Genomic DNA, 22,932 nt, shown 5'->3' on the forward strand with positions numbered 1-22,932 from the left:
GTGAGTGAATTGGTTCCATAATCCAGCATTCCTAATCCCCAGCGGTGGAGATAAGGACAGCTCCTTGGTGAGGGCGGTCATTAGACTGCTTCTCCCAGATTAACACGGCGTGCTAAAGGCCTCGGTGATCCTACCATTGATGTAGTCCAGAGAGATGAAAAGAGTTCTTAGATTTGTTCTGACTCTCTCTCTCTCTCTCTCTCTCTCTCTCTCTCTCTCTCTCTCTCTCTCTCTCTCTCTCTCTCTCTCTCTCTCTCTCTCTCTCTCTCTCTCTCTCTCTCTCTCTCTCTCTCTCTCTCTCTCTCTCTCTCTCTCTCTCGCTCTCTCTCTCTCTCTCGCTCTCCCTCGCTCTCTCTCTCGCTCTCTCTCGCTCTCTCTCGCTCTCTCTCGCTCTCTCTCGCTCTCTCTCGCTCTCTCGCTCTCTCTCTCGCTCTCTCTCTCGCTCTCTCGCTCTCTCTCCAGTCGGCACTCTCTCTTTTGAGCGCTTTTGCTGAGAAGCGTGTCGTTATGTTACTCAACATGCAAGCAGCCTCCTGATTAGTTCTGTCTGTCTGTCTGTCACATTCATGGGGAATGAAGGTGGCAAACAGACACACACGGGGTGAGGGGGAGAGTGTTATCTGGCTTCATGGTTGCAGTTTCCTCATACCTGACAAAGTGGATAATGGATACTGGGATTCAGGGCACATTTGACAAGGAGATATTGCATAATATCCAATATTTATGCACTTCAGATGAGGCAGAAGTGAAAATAATGAATCAAGCAAACTGCAAGGAATCTTGATTACCGAGTGAATATCTCTGCCTCGCTTGCTCATTCCTCCCTCTTCCTCGCTCCCCCCTCTCTCTCCCTCGCTCCACCCCTCCCTCCCTCTCCCTCCCCCCTCCCTCTCTCTCCCTCGCTCCCCCCTCCCTCTCCCTCGCTCCCCCTCTCTCTCTGTCCGCTCCACCCCTCCCTCTCTCTCCCTCGCTCCCCCCTCTCTCTCCCTCGCTCCACTTCTCCCTCTCTCTCCCTCGCTCCACCCCTCCCTCTCTCTCCCTCGCTCCCCCCTCCCTCTCTCTCCCTCGCTCCACCCCTCCCTCTCTCTCCCTCGCTCCCCCCTTCCCCCTCTCCCTCGCTCCCCCCTTCCCCCTCTCTCCCTCGCTCCACCCCTCCCTCCCTCTCCCTCGCTCCCCCCTCTCTCTCCCTCGCTCCACCCCTCTCACTAAAATGACAATGACTCAGGACATCCCAAGGCCTTTGACCCTGAGCAGGGCCATCCCCTGGGAGGTGACACTACGACATCAGGCAGGCAGTCATGCCCAGATGTAGCCTACTGTAGTGACCTGTCTAAACCTGTATGGTCACACTGCAGAACCATACTTTAACAAGGGAGTGCACTTGGCAGGTGCATGAGAGGCACGCACGCACGCACGCACCAAACTACCCTATCCCCAAACTGTTAATCTCATCTCAAGCGTTGAGAAATACTGCATTTCCTCCACTGAAATGCCAGAGGAGGCTGTTGTCTCCACAGTGCTGCACATTAGATCCGATTCAACACGTTAAATAAGTCCGAAGGGAGGAAACGGAAAAAACTACAAAAGTGAGATTCCGTTCCCTGGAAGAGGCAGTGCAGCATCTGCTGTTTAGTACAAAAACACCAAATAGCCTAAATGGCACCTGCCTCTCTCTGCCTGCCTGCCTCTCTCTGCCTGCCTGCCTCTCTCTGCCTGCCTGCCTCTCTCTGCCTGCCTGCCTCTCTCTGCCTGCCTGCCTCTCTCTGCCTGCCTGCCTCTCTCTGCCTGCCTGCCTCTCTCTGCCTGCCTGCCTCTCTCTGCCTGCCTGCCTCTCTCTGCCTGCCTGCCTCTCTCTGCCTGCCTGCCTCTCTCTGCCTGCCTGCCTCTCTCTGCCTGCCTGCCTCTCTCTGCCTGCCTGCCTCTCTCTCCCTACCTGCCTCTTTCTGCCTGCCTGCCTCTCTCTCCCTGCCTGCCTCTTTCTGCCTGCCTGCCTCTCTCTCCCTGCCTGCCTCTCTCTACCTGCCTGCCTCTTTCTGCCGGCCTGCCTCTCTCTCCCTGCCTGCCTCTCTCTCCCTGCCTCTCTCCATCCTTCCTCCCTCTCTCCCTCTCTCTCCCTGCCTCTCTCCATCCCTCTCTCCACCCCGCTTTCCATCAGAGGACAGCCTACATGTCCTGCCTCAGAATAATCCCAGATAATGACGGGATTTAAAACATCAAATCTTTAACGAGCGCATCAGACAGCCTGTGTGAGTCCAGACGGGGGGACGGCGAGACCCCTGCTGAACACCGAGGCCCATCCCGGGACCTGGGCACGCAGGTGGGCTCATTATCTATGGGGACAGCTCTATATTTGTGGTGTGTATGGGGGTGTTGATGTGTGTGTGTTATTTAGCATTCTCCTCAGACTGACCAGCAGCTGCAGATTCTCTGCCAGTGTACGAGTAATCACACTTAACTGAGCGTGCCAGTGTGTTTGTGTGTGTCAGGGAACCCTGGACATCCCTCGTCTGGTGCCAGGTTACGGTGGGACATGACTGAGGTCCCTGGGCCCCTGGCGGGGGGATGAAGGGCAGGGGGGGGGGGGGATGAAGGGCACCTGGGCATCACAGCACGTGACCTGCAGCTGAGCCAGAACACACACACACACAGACACACACACACACACTATGGATATGAAATGCCAGAGAGTGAAGAGCAGAAGGTGGGCGATGTTTTGCAGTCACTGGCCGGGGCACTAACAGCATGCGTAATGACCCACCAGGCCTGTGTGCTGTGTGCCACGGTCGAGCACCATACACATCAAGCGCCCCCTATGTGGCGCAGGGCAGCTTCAACGTGTCAACCCTCCCACTGCATCAAACAGCAACCAGCCACCAGGTGCCACATCAAACTTCCAGAAACGTCTTGCCTGAGATCAGCCGGAGTCCAATATTCTAGCCTGTTACGACGAGCGCCGCTATCAGAGAGAGTTAAGGTCACGGAAGTCGTGACGAACGCGCCAATTTGATGCTTCGCTCTCGTCCTCTCTCCTCAAGACTCTGTCTCGTAAAGGTCTCGGTGATATTAGCTCCTGGCGCTGGCCTTAGCAGGCCCAATAAGCAGCTGAGTGCATAAGCGAATCATCAAACATCTCATCAAATCTTAATGGCGCTATGGGACTGCTCGCCACACAAAACAAACACCAACAGCAGCTGATAAACACAAGGGAGCCGGAAGACACAGAACAGTAACCCTGCACAAACAGGGAGGGAGGGAGGGAGGGAGGGAGGGAGGGAGGGAGGGAGGGAGGGAGGGAGGGAGGGAGGGAGGGAGGGAGGGAGGGAGGGAGGGAGGGAGGGAGGGAGGGAGGGAGGGAGGGAGGGAGGGAGGGAGGGAGGGAGGGAGGGAGGGAGGGAGGGAGGGAGGGAGGGAGGGAGGGAGGGAGGGAGGGAGGGAGGGAGGGAGGGAGGGAGGGAGGGTTATATCTGTTCCCAGTTTACATTTGAAAAGCCTTTACCTAACCCTAACCCTGCACAAACCCAAACATACTCATCCAGACACACGGCATGGAAACACCAATCCAAACCAAAACCTGTCTATGCAACAGTGTAAATGCTCGCACTCTATGAGCAAACGACACGGAGGTGCTTCTCATACACACCACCATTCTCTGTGAATCTTGTTAGAAGTGTGTGTGTGTGTGTGTGTGGTTCTCTCAGTAACAGTGCAGCACAGCTGGTCCCACTGAGAGGGTGTGAGGATGCTTTCAAACCCCAGCAGAACTTCCACATGAGGGAGGGAGGGAGGGAGGGAGGGAGGGAGGGAGGGAGGGAGGGGAGGGGAGGGGAGGGGAGGGGAGGGGAGGGAGGGAGGGAGGGGAGGGAGGGGAGGGAGGGAGGGAGGGAGGGAGGGAGGGAGGGAGGGAGGGAGGGAGGGAGGGAGGGAGGGAGGGAGGGAGGGAGGGAGGGAGGGAGGGAGGGAGGGAGGGAGGGAGGGATTAAATCACAGCTGGGCCACAAGGGTGGATTTCCGCCTGGTGTCTCTAGTGTGCATGCCTCTCCTCTCCACTCAGAGGTGACACAAAGTCTCCAAAAGCTACCAGTCGAGTGCTAATTGACACAACGCATGTGGAAAGTCTGGAAGGATTACGAGAAGTTTGCTGGGTGTTCAAACACCCAGGAAGAGCATGGCCTTGAGACTGTCTTTTTGTCTCCTCTTCATCCCCCCTGTCCCCACCCCCCTTCAGAGTGGAGCAGCACGATAAACAAGCATACAGGGGGTTACATTATCCTGCTCACCAGCTCTGCTCTGCTCTGCCCGGTCGGGCGCCCTGATTCCCAGCGTCACACTTGGCGTTGGCTGATAACCGGGGGCCCCGGGGGGCCCAGAGCACGCACACATCAAAGAGGAGGGGCCCTCTCACCGCGACGGCTGACGGAGAGAAAATCCCCCGGAGGTAAACACACTGCTCTGAGGCTTAGAGTCCTGCCACGCAGGAGATAGGTGCTACGCTGGGTAATCTAGACAACAACTCCATTCACAATACTAAAACAGGGAAGGGGGGGAGAGAGAGACAGAGAGGAAAGACAGAAATAAAGAAACAGAGAGAGGGATAGGGAGAGAAAGAAATAAAGAGAAATACGTTGGACTCCAGTACTTTGAAACTCATAAACCGGGGGGGCAGAGATACCACACCTTCAAAGCCTTCCCTCGCTCCATCCCATAGCAAGGACCAGACTGGAAAATTGCATTTCACCCCTTAAAGTTCCCACGCACATGCGCACACACACACACACACACACACACACACACACACACACTCTGCCGACCACTATGACAATGCAGTTTTTGCAACCTCAGTTCAACTGCAGAAATCCTCCTTTTAGCTAAATCTGATTTCCTGTCCCACTGTCATGGTTGACGAAAACATTTCCTGTCTGTTTGATTTCCAAGAGTGACTTTAGAGTTTTAGCAGATATGCAGTATTAGGATAGCTAGTGTAGTATATCTGACATGACTAAAGGCTGAACTAAGGAGTTATTGTAGGATGGTCACAAGCTTCGAGAGAGAGAGAGAGAGAGAGAGAGAGAGAGAGAGACAGAGACAGAGACAGAGAGACAGAGACAGAGAGACAGAGAGAGAGAGACAGAGACAGAGACAGAGAGACAGAGAGAGAGACAGAGAGAGACAGAATAAGAAACATCCTCAACATAAATCCCCCTCCCCCCTGGTTTGACTTCCACACTAACTTGTAAGCCAGGCCGCTCTGCGACGTTGACACTCGTCAGCGGAGGCCCTAAGTCACACAGCAGATAGGTATTAACTGGATGTTTTATTCATGGCCGTGTTCTCCGTAGAATGTGTCCTGCTCACGCAGTCCAACAGACCGTTAACGGAATACAAAGTGTGGGGAACTCGCGAAAAACAGGATTACAGAAATGTAAATAAAACAGAGTCACATTAAGATATTCCCCCAATCTATCGCGGGGGATTAGCTGCAATACCCTGTCAGGCACCAGAGAGATCAAATGAAATCCACGCCAGAGAGCGAAAATAGGATTGTTGTATCGGGAGTTTGACTTTGAACAACAACGCGCTGTTGGGGAGGAGGTACGGTATCGGGGCGAAGCAGCGAGCACTGTCTCCTGCATGAAGGTAAACAAAGTCATCAACAAGACGAGAGGGAACAGAAAACAGACTAATGCTCTCACGTCCATCCCTCCCTCCCTCCCCCCCTCCCTGGGAGAGAGGGGGAGCGACAGGGAGGATTTAGCGGTGTTAGCAGGTGTTGTTAGGTTGGGTTTCAACTCATGTAGAGCCTCCTGTTGCAGAGGAGGCTCTGAACAGGTCAAATGGATGCTGCTAGAACATTCCACTCACGGTATCCAGTCTCACTCCTCTTTCATCTCTCTCTCGTTTGCTCCTACAATATCTCTCTTTCCTGGGGGGACATTACCCCGGAGGCAAGTAGGGTGAAGTTCCTTGCCCAAGGACACAACGTCATTTGGCACTGCCGGGAATAAAACCAGCGACCTTCTAGCCCCATTCCCTCACCGCTCAGCCATCTGACTCCCTGATAACTCCCTAATAACACCTTGATGGTCAGTGACTAGCTAGCTTAAGGCCCTGCCTGTCTGCTTCTCTCTGTGTGCCCATCTCCTCCCTCTCCCTCACCTCACCCTCATCTCCCCCTCCCCCTCTCCCTCTCCCTCTCCCTCTCCCTCTCCCTCTCCCTCTCCCTCTCCCTCTCCCTCTCCCTCTCCCTCTCCCTCCCCCTCCCCCTCCCCCTCTCCCTCTCCCTCCCCCTCTCCTCTCCTCTCCTCCCCTCACCCTCTCCTCCCCTCACCTCACCCTCTCCTCACCCTCACCTTCCTCCGTTCCTTCTCCTAGTTCCTACCGGCCAGCCTGCTCTGGCTCCTGCTATCTGTGGCCGGGACTGTTCTCATTATGACGCAGACAGCCCATAAAGGCCGGTGAAATATCTTTCCCCTTGCAGCAGCCCAAAATGCCATCAATCATCGCCTCGGAAAACCCAAATGCAAATCATTGGTCGGTTGGAGGCCCACACGGCTAAGCGTCCAGAGGGGTGGATGAGGGGACTAAAGGAAGAATGGAAAGAGGGATGAAAGAAGCGAGAGGAATTTTGAAGATGAGTGCTCATTTTGGAATATGCGACAGTCATGATGCGTGAGTGCGAGAGAGAGAGAGGCCAAGGCAACTATCTTGTTTTTCTTATTCCATGTATGAAATGGAGAAAAGACAGAGAGAGTAATGATCTTCCTGGTCCTGAGGCAGATACAGGCTGCCTGCTAATGTGTAGACACACACACACACACACACTCCCCTCTCCAGCATCAGTCTCTCACCCACTGAGACACACACTAATTGGATTATAACTATGCAGATGGACAGCGCGATCTCTGCCCGCCCACACACACACACACACACACAGAGCTTGCTTCTCTGTCTTGCTCCTCAGAATGATACCCTACCCATGTCGATACAAGGGCGACTAACAGCCCAAATCCCAACAGCACCAGAGAGAGTAGGCCCGAAGGCTAGAACTGACCTCTGCTATAATTACCAAACGTACAGCAAAGCACAGCAACACCTCCCCCAGCAGGCTGGGGAGAGCTGGGTTACTCTGCAGAACACGAGCCACCTGCTCACGAGCAGGACCAACCTGATCTGAGGGTTCACCGACACCTGGGCGCCGTCAGCTGTTTAGCCTATCAAACGGGCGCTCGCACAATGATGGGGTTTGAGAGAGGGAGAGAGAGAGAGGGAGAGAGAGGGGGTGAGAGAGAGAGGAGAGAGAGAGAGAGAGAGAGAGAGAGAGAGAGAGAGAGAGAGAGAGAGAGAGAGAGAGAGAGAGAGAGAGAGAGAGAGAGAGAGAGAGAGAGAGAGAGAGAGAGGGTGAGAGAGAGAGGGAGGGAAACCAAGACAACTATTGCTCAGCTGTTTTAACAACTAAATTATGGCTAGGTTCTCGTTACAAGATATGAAGGAGGCACACTCAGCCACACACACAGTGTACACACACACACACACACACACACACAGTGGATACACACACACACACACACAGTGGGCACACACACACACAGTGTACTCACACACACACACACAGTGGGCACACACTTTAGGAGAGCATGCTGTGGATGAGTGGGCTGAGGAGAGGGGGCCGGCTGTGTGCTGAGCTGTGTGAGGTGCTGCAGCAACTCCCCACAGCACAGGCTGCCTCACAGCACAGGCTGCCTCACGGCACAGGCTGCCTCACGGCACAGGCTGCCTCACGGCACAGGCTGCCTCACAGCGTGCTGTCTGGAGCAGACTTCACTGCACCTGCTGGGGGTGTCCTCCCCTTCTCTCTCTCTCTATCTCTCTCTCTCTCCCTGTTCCTCTCCCTCCCTCTCTCTCCCTCCCTGTTCCTCTCCCTCCCTCTCTCTCCCTCCCTGTTCCTCTCCCTCCCTCCCTCCCTGTTCTGCCTCCCTCTCTTCTCCTGAAGATTCCAGCATCTGCTTTGCATACTGTAGGAGGAAGTGTGAATCTGTGTATGTGTTCAGGCGGGTGTGTTTGTACTTCCGCGTGTGATTCACTCATTCTTTCATTAACCGAACGTGACTCAAGGTTATACACCTGCCTGTTCCCTTGTCCAACACCTGGTTGCCTAACACGCATTCTTTCATATCACGTTTCCATCAAACGTTACACGGACAGCTCGTGTTAGCTTTGACCCTGAGCACGCGTACGGGTGGACAAACTGGTTTTACAATCAAGAGTCACTGAATATCCCTTAAAAACACATGTTCTTTTAATCTAGCTGAGTGGTTCCCAGGGTCCCTAGCATGGGATTGGTTAAGACACTGCCCCCCTGACCCCAGACCCTTGAATGGTCACCATTAGCATGTGACCCCGTAGGGCTATTACAACCTTGTGTTTAGGGAAGAGGAGGAAGTTAAACATCTGAAAACACTACCACCCTGGTAACCTAGATACAGCAGACAGGGTGAAGATATTTAAGTCTGGAGCAGTTCCTTGTTACTAAAGAGAGGGATAGAAAGAGAGAGTGAGAGACAGAGAGAGGTGTGTGTGTGTGTGTGTGTGTGTGTGTGTGTGTGTGTGTGTGTGTGTGTGTGTGTGTGTGTGTGTGTGTGTAACTGCAGGGCTGGCCCCCACACAGCACACTGCGTGTAATGTGTTGTGAAGGCTCGTCTGTGTGGTGCTACAATAGTGAGCGTCTCTGGTTGGAGACGCGTTAGTCTCATTGTCCTCAGAGACGGATCAGCAGATCAGGAGAAGACATGCTGAGAACAGGGCCTCTCTGTAGAGACACCTGGAGGATGGGGACCATGTGACCAAGACCCACCAGGAAGTCTAGGATCTGTCTGTTTGTGTGTCTGTCTGTATGTCTGTATCCTTGGCCAACCCCCCCACCCCTCATGTAATCCTCCGCAATGTTTACATTTCTGGATTGAAATGACCATGAGAAAGGTGTGTGTGTGTGTGTGCAAGCTCACCATCCCTTGTATTCCTATGTATGGATGGATGGATGATGCAAGCATGCATCTCCATGTCAGTGCACTAAGCATGTCTGTTTGTCGGCGCACACACACACACACACGTCTATTAAGGAGGGGCTGATGCTCCCCCTGTCGTCTCCAGGGGCAACGGGAGAGGAATCCCCTCGGAGACTGTCGTAAATGTCGCTGGGAGGAGCGAGGAAGAGGGAGGAGGAGGAGGAGGAGTGAGGAGGGTGGAGGGAGGAGGAGTGAGGAGGGTGGAGGAGTAGGGAGGAGTGAGGACGAGCGAGGAAGAGGAGGGAGGAGGAGTGAGGAGGAGCGGGGAGGGAGGAGGAGGAGTGAGGATTCGAGTGGAGGAGGGAAGCGGAGGGATTGGGAGCGAGGAATAGGAGGGAGGAGGGTAGCACACAAAAGACTCAATCCAGCGGGCCCTTCTGTAACTCTGCTCCTGGAGGAGGGAAGCTGGGAGGGTAGTCCCTAAAGAGACGGCCCAGAGCAGAGTGTGTTTGACAGGACTCCCAGCAGTGAGAACAGCCCCTGTGCATCCCCTGGGACCTAGGCCACAGTGAAGTGTCCAGAGGCAGGGAGAGGGATGCACAGAGGCTCGTTATAAGGATGAGGAAGGTTATATGAGCTGGGGGGGGTGACGAAAAGAACAGAGTGAATATACAGTCTGGTCGGGAACATTTAGTTTAGTCTGTGTGTTTATATCGGCTCTGTTGATGTTCTACTAATATCTTCTGCTCTCCTCCCTCTCCCCAGCTCCTCCCTCTCCCCAGCTCCTCCCTCTCCCCAGCTCCTCCCCTCTCCTCCTGCTCTCCCCAGCTCCTCCCCTCTCCTCCTGCTCTCTCTAGCTCCTCCCCTCTCCTCCTGCTCTCTCTAGCTCCTCCCCTCTCCTCCTGCTCTCTCTAGCTCCTCCCCTCTCCTCCTGCTCTCTCTAGCTCCTCCCCTCTCCTCCTGCTCTCTCTAGCTCCTCCCCTCTCCTCCTGCTCTCTCTAGCTCCTCCTCTCTCCTCCTGCTCTCTCCAGTGCTCTTCTGTTGTCTTCAGCTGGAAGCGCGGCACTCTGGGAAGGTACTGGGGCACTCTGGGAAGGTACTGGGGCACTCTGGGAAGGTACTGGGGCACTCTGGGAAGGTACTGGGGCACTCTGGGAAGGCACTGGGGCTGCATTGGCCTCTACTGGAGAGTTTGGCCCGGCGCCAACGGGCATCGCTCTGGCAACCAGTCGTGCAGTCAGATTGATCTCCAACCTGTCAGCTGATGCCCTTTGTGGGAGTATGACAAGTGGGCACAGCCTCCTTGGCACTGCCCACAAGGGCAGACGGAGGCCTTTTCAACCTCCTAGTGTTTACAGGACTGGGCACAGGAGCCCTGCAAGACATCCTCCCCTCAACCAGCAGCCTACAACCAGCAGCCTACAATGAGCCTACAGGCTGAGGAGCGAAGAAAGAGAGAGCGAGAGTTTATAGTTTGGACTGAACATGTATTTGGAGTGAACATACGCAGCTGAATATCACTGACAGACAAGACAGGTCAAACAATAAAATCACCTCAAAGTCCTACATATATCTGTCGACACTGAGGACAGCTCATTAAAACCTCATTTCCATTCAGCATCACTACTAAATGTTCAATAATCACAATATGTGACAATCAATGAAGACGAGCTTATAAATGTCACGGTACGCCCATGTCCCGAGGTAACATGCTCACAATCCCTGAGCTTCTTCTGAAAGCTCACAGGGCGCGTGAGCGCTCCAGTCCATGACTTGACATTAATCAATTGCCCGCCATAATTTAACTGTTCAACCAATTAGCTCCGTGGCAAATTCTGAAACAATCACCTCAATTTAGCTACTCATATTTTTGCTTTACAAAATGACTAAGTAAATGATATGACTTAAATGAAAAGTCCCAATGTGATTTATTCATCTATGAATCTGCATGCCATAGTCTTTCATCTCCAAAACGATTGCCAATGAAACCAGTCGACCATAACACCTTTGCAATGTAGGCTATACAGTATCAACGCCTATTAACTTATGTTAGAAAAAAAATGGATAACACACTTCAAAATGTTTTTGTCTTCTTCCCATAAACAGTGTATTTGGCACTGTGTCATAAAATGGAACTTAAACTGTATGGACTACTTACGACAGGATTCCTCGTCGCTGTTATCGGAACAGTCATCGTCATCGTCACATCTCCAGAGAGTCGGTATGCACCTTCCGTTCTTGCATTGAAACTGGCCGGTCTCGCAATCTGTGTCCGTATGAGTCCCTACGACCATACAACCATAAAAACAGAAAGTAATTATTGTACCTAAGCGGGAAAGGGCGCAACAGACAAATGTCAACACGGCTATTGTCGCTCGAGAAGTGTCATAACCTATCAAGCTAAAATAATTCAACTGTAACTGACATCTTGTTTCCAAGAGGGATTTGTTTGGTTGTTGTATTCCAATAAGAGCGAGGACAAAGCATTTTGAGGAACAGAAAACATTCCTGTCACTCTACTGAGAAAAGAAAAGAAAATTAAAAATAAGTGAATACAATTTTCTGCTCAATTATTTTCTGTTAACTTACAACACATTAACACGTTTACTTATGCGTATTCTTCTTTAGGTTGAATAGTTCATGACATTTAAATGTTTAAAATATTTAGCCTATTCATTCATTCTTGTTGACACCTGCTGTCCATATTATTTGAGGTCTGAGGCCCATGTTTATTGTTCAATCAAACAAGTAGGAAAGCAATTATACCATTGCCGTGTAGATTATTAGACATCTATTGGGAATAGAACAAAACGTCACTCTACACCCCCAACCACTGGCTCCACGTTGTCATCAAACAGATACCTTCCGTAGTCAATACGGTTGACTCGTGTTGGTTGCCTTGCGCGTATCGTCTTTCATGTCACCGTATGTTCGATGTCATTGTGTCATGGGTAGACTATCAGCCAAGACTTGACATTAATCAAAACATGCTAAAGCGAGACACTGGGGTCAGAACACATGCTTTCTTCTGCAATAATGACTATTGATAGGCAGTGCATAGCGCCAGCATTACGTCGCTTGCCTTCCTATTGGTGAGCCGTGAAAACGTCCTCTTCTCAGGTTTAATGGCTTACCTTTTGTGTAACGAAGCTCCATCAGTAGCAAATGTAAAAGCATAAGCTTCCCGACTTCTGTCCACATCTTTGAAAGATTATATTTGTAGTTGTGTTCATGCAAAGATAAACAAACAAGGAAGCGCTTTCCTCTCGCTACCCAACGTCTGTGAGCCGCTACCTCGCTCGTGAGCCTCTCCGGTCTGCCACGGTAGCAATTTGAATCAGTGACGCTTATGGGCGGGATTGTGCCTGCGGTAATGTAGTGAAACTGAAAAAATGTAATTCATATCAGTCGATACAGCTGGCGAAGTGACCTAGCATCTTCAAAGTACTGGAGTAGAAGTAATATGATTGAAGACTGAATGTGCCTGGAGGAAATAACGGACACACTACACTTGATGCACAGTAGGAGTTAAGTTTTGATATGGGTCTGAAGCATAGGCATGATTCATTAGACATATTTGCATCAACAAACCAATAACGCGCCCTTAGAGATGGAATACGGATGTTCCTAAATTCGTAAACATTTAAGCATTTTTACATTTAAGACTTCATACGTTTTATGTCAACTATAATTAATATATTATTTGTAAGTATATGATTTCTTATATTTTGGATATTAGAAGTGTCAACTATGGAGTTAAATTCTTATCCTGTACATCATCTTGGGAATGGTTATCAGAAGTGTGAGATCAGGACATCAGTGTCTGTAGGCTGCTGAAACATTGTGCAACCTTAAACTGCTAACTTGTTCTCTGGGCGTAATTCAAGTATTTGTAGATTTCTCTTTGTCTGTGTGTGTGTCTATGTGTGTGTGTCTGTGAATATGTGTGTCTGTGTGTGTGTCTGTGTGTGTGTGTGTGTCTGTGTGCTTCCAGAATCATCCCAGTGTGTCAGAACTGTCTCCCACGGGCAGTGTGTTTGTTATGCTTTTGTTGTTCCCTTGAGGTCAATTCTGAAATTGCATTTCATTCCTGCCCTGATCCACTTTCCTCTCCTCTCGCTGCCCCAGCCCCTGCGGAGCCTTTGGCTCGGCCAGCAGACGCAGACAGACACACACAGGGGCCTCCGAACCCGGGCCCCTCTCCCCCAGGGCTCCCTGCTCTGAGGGACGTCTCTCCGGATGGCCCTGACTCAAGACTGATGCTGATGTCGGAAGACAACAAGCGGTCGGCAGTCAGCAGATTCCCTGGAGAAAGAAGGATCTCTCTCTCTCTGTCTCTCTCTATCTCTCTCTCTGTCTCTCTCTCTCTGTCTCTCTCTATCTCTCTCTCTGTCTCTCTCTATCTGTCTCTCTCTCAATAGATAGATAGATAGATAGATAGATAGATAGATAGATAGATAGATAGATAGATAGATAGACAGTACATATATATAGTAAGAGAGAGGAAGGAGGGAAGGAGAGATGGGCCTGCCAAGTCTGTGACCCAAAAACCAGGAGCTCGTCTAGTCGATACTCTGCCTGGTGCACGCCAACGAGACGGGCGGGATTTGAACCTCCACGCATCAAACAACGCGACGGCGTACAGGAGGGGCGAGGAGCGAGGCCTCTCACATCTCCGGCCTGGCTAAACACATCAACACCAACCCTGAGAGTTTCCATCACGACGGAGAGAGCTGTCAGCCCCCTACCCAGAGTGCACGGCTGTCCTGGGGTCGTGGGGAGGTCGTGGGGAGGTCGTGGGGAGGTCGTCCCCTGCTTCGCCGTCAGGATCATCAGGACCGGGCGCGGAACGAGGCAGGGCTGAAAGAGGCGGGGCTGAAAGAGGCGGGGCTGAAAGAGGCGGGGCTGAAAGAGGCGGGGCTGAAATAGGCGGGGCTGAAAGAGGCGGGGCTACAAGGCGCTGAACTCTGTGGGATTCAACACACAGAGATCTTGAAAGGAAAAATTATAATCCTTCTGCATCCAGTTTTAACGCAATTAGACTGTTAACATTGTAAATCTGGGAAGTACAGTAGGTCATACAGTGGCTGGATGTGCTGTGCTTCATGATTTGATCTTGGTTTGTTTGGCGTCACTCTACATATGCTCAGCCTCTGGGACCATGCCACTCTGTCATGGGACTACAGAGGGGGTTTGAATGGTGGCTGGGTAATCTGGTTAAATAATTTGGGATTATCTGCTTCCAGAGCTGCACCAGTAAAGAGATCAGTATTTTTTCCCTGTGAAATGCTCGCTGCTGTGTGGTACAAAGGTCATCTCCAATGGACATGTATTTACAATATGGATAATCCCTGCAGCTTTAGCACCCAACTCTGGCAGTTCTGATATTAGAGTTTCTGGAGAATGCAAACTAAATCTCCAGCACGCAAACAAAGGTGAAAAATCTACATTCTCACAATGGTGTTAAGCGTTCATTATGACTCATTCACTGAAAAAGTTCTGCCTGCAAAGGTATTTCACTACTGTTATGCCTGGATGTATTTATAGATAAGGCTGAACAATTAAAGAAAAAAACACAACTGCATTTATTTATTGTGTTTTCCATCCTCGTTCCCTATCTCTGAGCCATCTGAGCCAATTTCACACTCAAAGCTCTCTGTGGTTCAAATAAAATACAGAATGCATCCTCTGTCTGCCTGCCAAATGCTTGATCCTCCTCTTCCTCCTCTTCCTCCCCCCCCCCTCCTCCTCCCCTTCATTCTCTTCCTCCTCTCCTCCTCTGACACCAGTAGTCCACAGACACGTTATGATTGGCCCATCCTATACATTTGGGCTTAAAGCTCTGGGCAGTGGTTATTCAGACTGACGGTCTCTGGAGGGTGGAGATGGAGCAGAGCTGAAGAGGGGGACCGGGGGGTGTGGGGGGATGTAGGGAAGGGGGGGTGGAGGTGTGCAGGAGGGGGCGGGGGGTGTGGGGGGATGTAGGGAAGGGGGGGCGGAGGTGTGCAGGAGGGACCGGGGGGTGTGGGGGGATGTAGGGAAGGGGGGGTGGAGGTGTGCAGGAGGGACCGGGGGGTGTGGGGGGATGTAGGGAAGGGGGGGTGGAGGTGTGCAGGAGGGGGCGGGGGGTGTGGGGGGATGTAGGGAAGGGGGGGTGGAGGTGTGCAGGAGGGGGCGGGGGGTGTGGGGGGATGTAGGGAAGGGGGGGCGGAGGTGTGCAGGAGGGACCGGGGGGTGTGGGGGGATGTAGGGAAGGGGGGGTGGAGGTGTGCAGGAGGGACCGGGGGGAGTGGGGGGATGTAGGGAAGGGGGGGTGGAGGTGTGCAGGAGTGGGCGGGGGGTGTGGGGGGATGTAGGGAAGGGGGGGCGGAGGTGTGCAGGAGTGGGCGGGGGGTGTGGGGGGATGTAGGGAAGGGGGGGTGGAGGTGTGCAGGAGTGGGCGGGGGGTGTGGGGGGATGTAGGGAAGGGGGGGCGGAGGTGTGCAGGAGGGACCGGGGGGTGTGGGGGGATGTAGGGAAGGGGGGGTGGAGGTGTGCAGGAGGGGGCGGGGGGAGTGGGGGGATGTAGGGAAGGGGGGGTGGAGGTGTGCAGGAGGGACCGGGGGGTGTGGGGGGATGTAGGGAAGGGGGGGTGGAGGTGTGCAGGAGGGACCGGGGGGAGGGGCTGGGGGGATGTAGGGAAGGGGGGGTGGAGGTGTGCAGGAGGGGGCGGGGGGAGTGGGGGGATGTAGGGAAGGGGGGGTGGAGGTGTGCAGGAGGGGGCGGGGGGTGTGGGGGGATGTAGGGAAGGGGGGGTGGAGGTGTGCAGGAGGGACCGGGGGGAGGGGCTGGGGGGATGTAGGGAAGGGGGGGTGGAGGTGTGCAGGAGTGGGCGGGGGGTGTAAGGTGAAGATGAGAGACCAGACCATGAACAGTTGCATCCTTCTATGTTGTCTGACCCACTCTGCTCAACCCCAATTATTCCCCTAGAGTGTGTGGGTGTGTGTGTGTGTGTTTGTAAGAGAGAGACCGGGTAAGAGAGGTCAGATCATTAGACAAGGTGGAAGGTCATACAGGGGCCATCCAGCGAGCCATTTTTAGAGGAGTGAGGTAGGAAGGAGGGATGAGAGGAGGGGGGGAGGGAGGGATGAGAGGAGGGGGGAGGGAGGGATAAGAGGAGGGGGGGGGGGGAGGGATAAGAGGAGGGGGGGGGAGGGATGAGAGGAGGGGGGGGGGAGGGATAAGAGGAGGGGGGGGGAGGGATGAGAGGAGGGGGGAGGGAGGGATGAGAGGAGGGGGGGGGAGGGATGAAGACCTGGACATCACGTTCAGGTCAAGTGCTCTCAGCCGCAGCTTAACAGAGATTGACTTCTCCCTCCCTTGTCGTGCCAAACATCTTTGATCGCCATAAATCAGCAGAGACATCAGCAGGATACCAAGTCTGATGTTCCTGTCATACAGACATCCTAGCCCCCGGTGGGAACTTCAGATGCAATGTCAGCCACCCATTATCCTGTGATTAATTGCCCATGTGAAAACAGCTTCACTTTGCTACATGCTATTGTGTTAGCCTCGCGCCCTCCATTCATACCCAGATGGATTAGTATGAAAATCGTAGCCGACTTCATTTGTGAGAAAGTGAGCCTTGCCCAGTCAGCAGAGCTAACTCTCACCTTTCGCTGCCCACCCCTCCTCCTCCCACACACACACATACACACACACTTTCTTGCCGCCTCAATCGTCGTAATAATGCAAAATGATAATCTACTCGTCTAAATGCAAATCGTGAATGGCGTCTCTCATGATTTCCTCAACAGACTGTGTCTAATTTTCCAAACACACAAATGGGTTTATCCTCCCTCTCTGTCGGTGCTCCTCACTGTTACAACTCTACCGCCATCAGGACATCCGGGCTTAAGTACAGTAGAGTATACAGTGACAAGCTTGATGAGCTGGACGTCGACTAAGCTAAGGATGTCGCTAAGGATGACGGCTGATCGGACGGTTAAGTGGAATTAAGATCAGGAAGACGTTTTAAGATGTGATTGGGGGTAATCCCTTTGATCGATGGGTAAACAAGCACAGAGGAGGAAGAGGAACGACAGCGACCATGACAACAGCCTTGTTGACGTGAAACTTTCCAGAAAACCCCAAAGCAGGTTTAGTGGGTCTCTGTGGCAGCTGTGGCGATGATTAAAAGTCATTACAAGATCACCTTGAGGAGCTCTTACTGGGGCATGAAGACCACACACACACACACTGCCGTCTGCTGCGGAGGAGAAACAGCGCACCAAGGAGCCCAGTCACAACAAACCAGCCCAAGCACAACAAAGGCAAGGAGCACTGGCCTTTGAAACAAATCAGTCAGTCATTACCATAACCAGATGGACCACATCTTTTGATTTCTTGAGGAAAAACCCCATGAATATCAGAGAGATTTAATTGAAATGGTGGGAGGCAGACACGGTAGCTTGCAGTAGCTAGCAGGGACGGTGTCGGGGAAAATGAGGAGAAAATAAAGAGAGAAGTGAGCAGGTCGAGACCAGGCAGCTGAGGTGAGCGTGATGATTCATCCACCATGAGACTGGAACTGCAAAGCACAGCCAGGCTCTGGGGGAATAGAGGAGAGAGAGAGAGAGAGAGAGAGAGAGAGAGAGAGAGAGAGAGAGAGAGAGAGAGAGAGGGATGGAGAGGGAAAGGGTGAGAGATGGAGGGAGAGAGAGGGAGGGAGGGATGGATGGAGAGGGAAAGGGTGAGAGAGAGAGAGAGAGAGAGAGAGAGGGATAGGAGAGAGAGGGAGAGAGGGAAAGGGAGAGTGAGAGAGAGTCGCTGACTAAGCAAGCTGTGGAAAAGGGGAGTGATGTCACACACTGGTCTGTGTGTATGTGTGTGAGGGGATTAGAAATTGAGGGCAAAAAAAAATGTGTGTGTTTCTTCTGCCCACAGTTGTTGAACAGACACTTTCCCAGCAGTACGATCATGGAGGAACCGATCTTAGAGTCGCTTAGACGTCCAAGGACCGATCACAGGGGCATAAGGGGGCAGGGGGGCGGGAGGCCCTCTGCTCTCCACAGGGGGCTTAGCGTTACAGTGATATCACTCACAAACAAGCAGATGGATCTAGTGTAAGGACTTATGTGTAAGAATAGGGTCTGTATCTGATACTTCTACTGAACCCCCCCCTAACAGTTATAAGATGACCTGATCGCCACATGGCCCTGGCTGTAATCTGGAGTAGAGGCGATTAAAATGGGTCAAGAGCAGCTTTCTCAAGACTCTTCTTTTGTCCACCTCTTAAAGCCCTCTTGAATACCTTGGAAGAAAGACTGATGGTGGGAAAAAAATATAGTCCCTTCAGAACCTCACAGTGCAGCATTATCCTTACTTTCAACATTTGAGTATTTGCTGGCAACATTTTAATACAGGGGGTTACAGCGTGGATTACAGCTTGTCCAATGTACCCTGGGACGAAATCCTGGCTTCGCATGTAATATAGTGTCCGGGGGGAAAAAACAGGGCTTTTTTAAATTTATTTTTCACTATTTGTCCTATTTTGCAGTGGCAGAAGTTATTTCCCAAAGTTGTTTGTGGTCCTTGCATCTACTCTCAGCTACAACCACATTACTGACACGCGTTTTTCAACGTGACGGAGGAGCAGATTGAGTCATTCTTCTGAGGGGAGCAGCATTGAGGCCCCAGGCAGACACAGAACCCGTCTCTCTCGACACGACTTGAACTTTAGAACCCAAAACACTTTCTCTCCGCGCACCAAAACATGAGCTGGTTCCTTCCCAAACAGCACCACACGCTGTTGAAACAGGTCCTCTCTCCCGTGCAAACACCACTGAGACAAGTTTTAATAAATTCTACTCCTGCTCGAAGCCTGCGGAGGAAATGGTCACAGGTTTTACCAAGAACGCTAGAAAGTCTGGAAAAGTTTGGAAAATAAACCAGTTCACATTTCATTTCATGAAGCGCAGTTGAAGGACTCAAGTCAACAAACCACAAACTGCGACTCTGAAACAACAAACGCTTTTTGGGCGCAAACAGATGCAAAATATGTTCAGTGAAGGGATCAATAGCGTTGCCAATCAATAGAGATGTCTGTGAACCCCTGTGCAGTGTATCTAAGCAGGGGTAAACACACATGACACAACTCAGCAAGCTCCACTCACCTCTAAACCTATACTTTGCCCTCTGAATCAGGAAGTACCTCACGCCAGGAGGGCGGGAACACACAACCTCACCATTACCCTGAGCAGCCCCCCATAAAGGGGCAACTGTGGGGGACCGGAGGGGCGGACACCACTTCATCTACCTTTCCAAGCTATTTGCCTTCCAGTACCTTCAATTTGCCTGTTTGTATTCAGCGGGCGTCGTGTTTGGAATCGAGAGCTGAGACGTTAGTGCACAGCAGGCCATCAGCACTTGACTCCTGTATCCCAGGGTGCACTGGGCCCTGGTTCTGGTTTGTCTGTCTGTGAACCCGCGACGGCTCAGATTACTGTGCTTCCAGCCGGACGCATCCATCAGACTTATCTGCTGATAAACGCCACTTCATGCAGACAGAGATTTATATGAGCGCTCATGCACTGCTGGGCATGCACACACACGCACGCTGCATGCAGATAAACAGGTCCTACAGAGCCCCCCCCTCATCGCCCCCCTCCTCGCCCCCCTCATCGCCCCCCCTCCCTTTCACATGCTCCTCCATCTCTTTGAGAGATGCCTGGAAGTGATGTCATTCACATTTCCTGCCAGCTCTGGCACTGCTGAGCCTCTCTCTCTCTCAGTCTGGATCCAGCTATAGGATGACTGAGGATAATCTAGCTAGCTTCCTAGGTGAGGAGAAGGGGATTAGGCACAGAACACCTGTAAATAGCTGCATCAAATCAGACATCAAAAAGGCCTGCCAGTCATTCGGACCGACACATGTTTTCATCCAGTTGGAAAACACCAGTTTCAGAACAGGAAAACAGATCAACGTGCTCTGCTTGTTTGTGGGAATTTACTGAAAAATGTGCCCGAGAACGATCCACGACCAGGACAACTTATCTTTGAAAAACAGCTACCTTGCTTGCTTTGTATACCTCCTCTTGTGTGTCTTTGCCAAGACCTCCTACTAACGTAGCCATCACGTCAGATAAGAGGAGATTCCCGATGATGCCTCTGTAGGATTCACATGGTCCACATTGGCCCGCGTAGAACACCATCCCACTAATCTGTCTGTGTCAGACTTGGTTTGGCCCAACGGAAAGTGAGCCAATCACAGCCTGGCTGCTGAACGCACCACCAGCACCCCACATAAAGCTGACTTCACAGGAACCCAGCCCAGATAGCATACATGAATGTCTTCCTCTCTCTCTCTCTCTCTCTCTCTCTCTCTCTCTCTCTCTCTCTCTCTCTCTCTCTCTCTCTCTCTCTCTCTCTCTCTCTCTCTCTCTCTCTCTCTCTCTCTCTCTCTCTCTCTCTCTCTCTCTCTCTCTCTCTCTCTCTCTCTCTCTCTCTCTCTCTATCTCCCTCTCTCTCTCTCTGGGGTTGGTTTGGTTCCAGGTGAAGGCAGATCAACTGGCATGGGGAGAGAGAGAGGGGAGAGAGAGAGAGAGAGAGAGAGAGGGAACTCACACATCCTCACACAGCCACAACAGTTGGGGTAGGGTCCAAACACGCTGCTGTGTGTCCCTCCATGGGACATGTCTCAATCAGCAAGGAGTCAACTTGGGGGCGGGGAGGGGAGGGGGGGGGGGGTTAATGGAGCTGAGCGCTGCGCCCAGGAATACCCCCCTCAACACCCAGAGACTGGGAACCTCTCTGACTGGCAGGGTGTTGCCATGGGCAACCAAGTGCACAGCAATCTAAACAGGAATGGGATGGGCAGAGAGGTGGGGGGGTGGTATGGGGAGAGAGAGAGAGAGAGAGAGAGAGAGAGAGACAGACAGAGAGACAGAGAGACAGACAGACAGACAGACAGAGAGACATACAGAGAGACTGAGAGAGAGAGAGAGAGAGAGAGAGAGAGAGAGAGAGAGAGAGAGAGAGAGAGAGAGAGAGAGAGAGAGAGAGAGAGAGAGAGAGAGAGAGAGAGAGAGAGAGAGAGAGAGAGAGAGAGAGAGAGAGAGTGTAGGAGATCCAGTAAATAGCACAGCTGTGTTCTTTGCTGACCAGAAGCCAGGCACCAGGTCCCTCAGCCAGCGTGAGAGGATCATGCAGGGACCCATGTGCAGTCAGCCAGCCTGCTCCACCTCTGCTCTACCTCCACCCCTCTCTGCTCTGCTCTGCTCCACCTCTACTCTACCTCCACCCCTCTCTGCTCTGCTCCACCTCTACTCTACATCCACCCCTCTCTGCTCTGCTCTGCTCCACCTCTGCTCTACCTCCACCCCTCTCTGCTCATCTGGGAAGGAAACAGATTTAAAATCATCTCCCAGCTCCTGTAATGGGATGAGAGATGGGATTCACAGGCTGGTCCAGGGCTCTCTCTCTCTCTCTCTGTCTCTCTCTCTGTCTCTCTCTCTCTGTGTCTCTCTCTCTCTGTCTCTGTCTCTGTCTCTGTCTCTGTCTCTCTGTCTCTCTCTCTCTCCGTCTCTCTCTCTCTTTTTCTGTGCTCCTTCCATCTAGTCCGTTCTGTTGCAAGACAATGTCATCGTTCCAGGGGGGCTAGGAGAATCCATAGGGTAAAAGTGATTAATTACCTGCCGTTTCATTTACACTCGTTGGGTTGATTGGTTTCTCAATTTGTTACACTCCCCCGCCCCCTCCCCGCCCCCGTCCCCGCCCCCACATCCTCTTCCTGTTCCCCTCCCCGCCCCCGCCCCCTTCCCCCACATCCTCTTCCTGTTCCCCTCCCCGCCCCCACCCCCACATCCTCTTCCTGTTCTCCTCCACTTCCCTGTGTTCCCACTGCCAGAAGGCATTTCTATTGCCAGTTCCTTCTACCTGGATCATGTGACAGGAATGAGAAGAAGCCATTGGATGCCAGCCTGGAAGCAGAGGTCGTCCTAACGATGACCACAACATTCCAACAACGCTCCAACAATCACATGGGTACAGACGCAGTAACATGAACTGAATGATAAAACTAAAGCTTAAACAGTTGCTCGTCAGGGACTTAGTCATGTTATTCAAGCCATCAGGTGTATGAAGTCCTCAGTGTGGCGATGAAACTGTTTCCTTTTAGAATAAGAAGCCATCAGCTGCTTTGCTGTGGCGACTTTAGGAGAAAAAGTCACATCCACGATAATCAGAGGGAAGGAAAATCATACTGAAAGCAGGATGATTGAGAGAGGGGGCGAGAGAGCTAGAGAGAAGGGGGGGGAGAGAGACAGAAAGGAGAGGGGAGAAAAAGACAGACACAAAGTGACAAAGAGCCAAAGTAAGGAAGAGAAATTTAGAAAGAGAGAGAGAATGAGAGATGTGCAAGAGAGCGATAGCGAGAGAGAGAGAGAGAGAGAGAGAGATGTGCAAGAGAGCGAGAGAGAGAGAGAGAGAGAGAGAGAGAGAGAGAGAGAGAGAGAGAGAGAGAGAGATGTGCAAGAGAGCGAGAGAAAGAGAGAGAGAGAGAGAGAGAGAGAGAGAGAGAGAGAGAGAGAGAGAGAGAGAGAGATGTGCAAGAGAGCAATATGGAGATGTAGGCAGCTTTAAGCGGTCATTACTGCGATGGGGAACGTACGAAAAAATCTCCTTATTATCCCTAAACTTCAGAGACAAGGAGAAGAAAGACAGTTTCCACCATGCTCCTCCCCTCACGAGGACACAGCGCCTCAGAGATGGAATGTTTTAACGGAAACAATTACTGCGGGAACAAACTGACTGGGGTTCAAAGGTCATGCGCTCCTAACGAGTTCCTCAACCCCACGCAACGTCTGATCGGAAATCAGCACTTCCAGCACAACATAACCAGGCGTTTCAAGGAGCAGAGAAGGGTCCACACCGCGGGGCTCGATGTGGGCAAGGC

The 22,932-nt window shown here is 52.2% G+C and overlaps 1 protein-coding gene across 2 annotated transcripts in view; it reads right to left on the bottom strand.

The window, feature by feature from the left end:
- Positions 1–12,307, bottom strand: part of lrp8 (low density lipoprotein receptor-related protein 8, apolipoprotein e receptor) — a 98,198-nt gene extending 85,891 nt beyond the window's left edge. The window contains exons 1-2 of one of the 2 annotated variants that reach the window (XM_084692479.1): positions 12,134–12,307; positions 11,158–11,283 (exon numbers count right to left, since the gene is read on the bottom strand). In XM_084692479.1, the coding sequence (XP_084548605.1) occupies positions 11,158–11,283; positions 12,134–12,200 (193 nt within the window). In that variant the 5' untranslated portion in view covers positions 12,201–12,307. Of the gene's footprint in view, positions 1–11,157; positions 11,284–12,126 lie in introns of both variants that reach the window. The other variant, XM_084692480.1, reaches the window with a different exon arrangement.
- Between the last annotated feature and the right edge of the window lie 10,625 nt (positions 12,308–22,932).

The sequence above is a fragment of the Hypomesus nipponensis genome, chromosome 26 (assembly GCF_054491055.1).
Source record: "Hypomesus nipponensis isolate SF chromosome 26, ASM5449105v1, whole genome shotgun sequence".
Lineage (NCBI taxonomy): Eukaryota > Metazoa > Chordata > Actinopteri > Osmeriformes > Osmeridae > Hypomesus > Hypomesus nipponensis.